Here is a 353-nt window from a genome sequence, read left to right on the forward strand (position 1 = left end):
AAATCACGGAGAATCCTTCACAAACACTGTACAACAATTCACAAGCACTGTATCACTCAAAACACCGATGTATCAATATGATCTTCAGAACTGATTATCCTGTGCAGTGCCCCAATTCTCTCACTAGTATATGCTCCTTATTTTGTTACACGACGAGGCATCCTAATACAAAACACTGCCTGAATAATGCTATTGTACAACAACCTCCTTTCGATTGCCTTCGTCAGGAACTCAGATCTGTTCGCCTGCCGACCATGGTGGAGGTCTTCCCCTCCCGCTTCGTCCCCCAGGAGGCGCTGTCGAAGGCACAGCTGCAGATAAACAGAATGGATCCTAATCAGGTATATAGAGGG

The 353-nt window shown here is 45.9% G+C and overlaps 1 protein-coding gene across 1 annotated transcript in view; it reads left to right on the plus strand.

Annotated features, from left to right (window-relative positions):
- Positions 1–353, plus strand: part of LOC119586224 (hemocyanin F chain-like) — a gene marked incomplete at its 5' end in the record, with an annotated part of 11,410 nt that overhangs the window by 2,928 nt on the left and 8,129 nt on the right. The window contains 1 exon segment of the mRNA XM_037934929.1: positions 228–341. Coding sequence (XP_037790857.1) covers positions 228–341 — 114 coding nt within the window.

Source organism: Penaeus monodon, chromosome 21 (assembly GCF_015228065.2).
Source record: "Penaeus monodon isolate SGIC_2016 chromosome 21, NSTDA_Pmon_1, whole genome shotgun sequence".
In the NCBI taxonomy this organism is placed as follows: Eukaryota; Metazoa; Arthropoda; class Malacostraca; order Decapoda; family Penaeidae; genus Penaeus; species Penaeus monodon.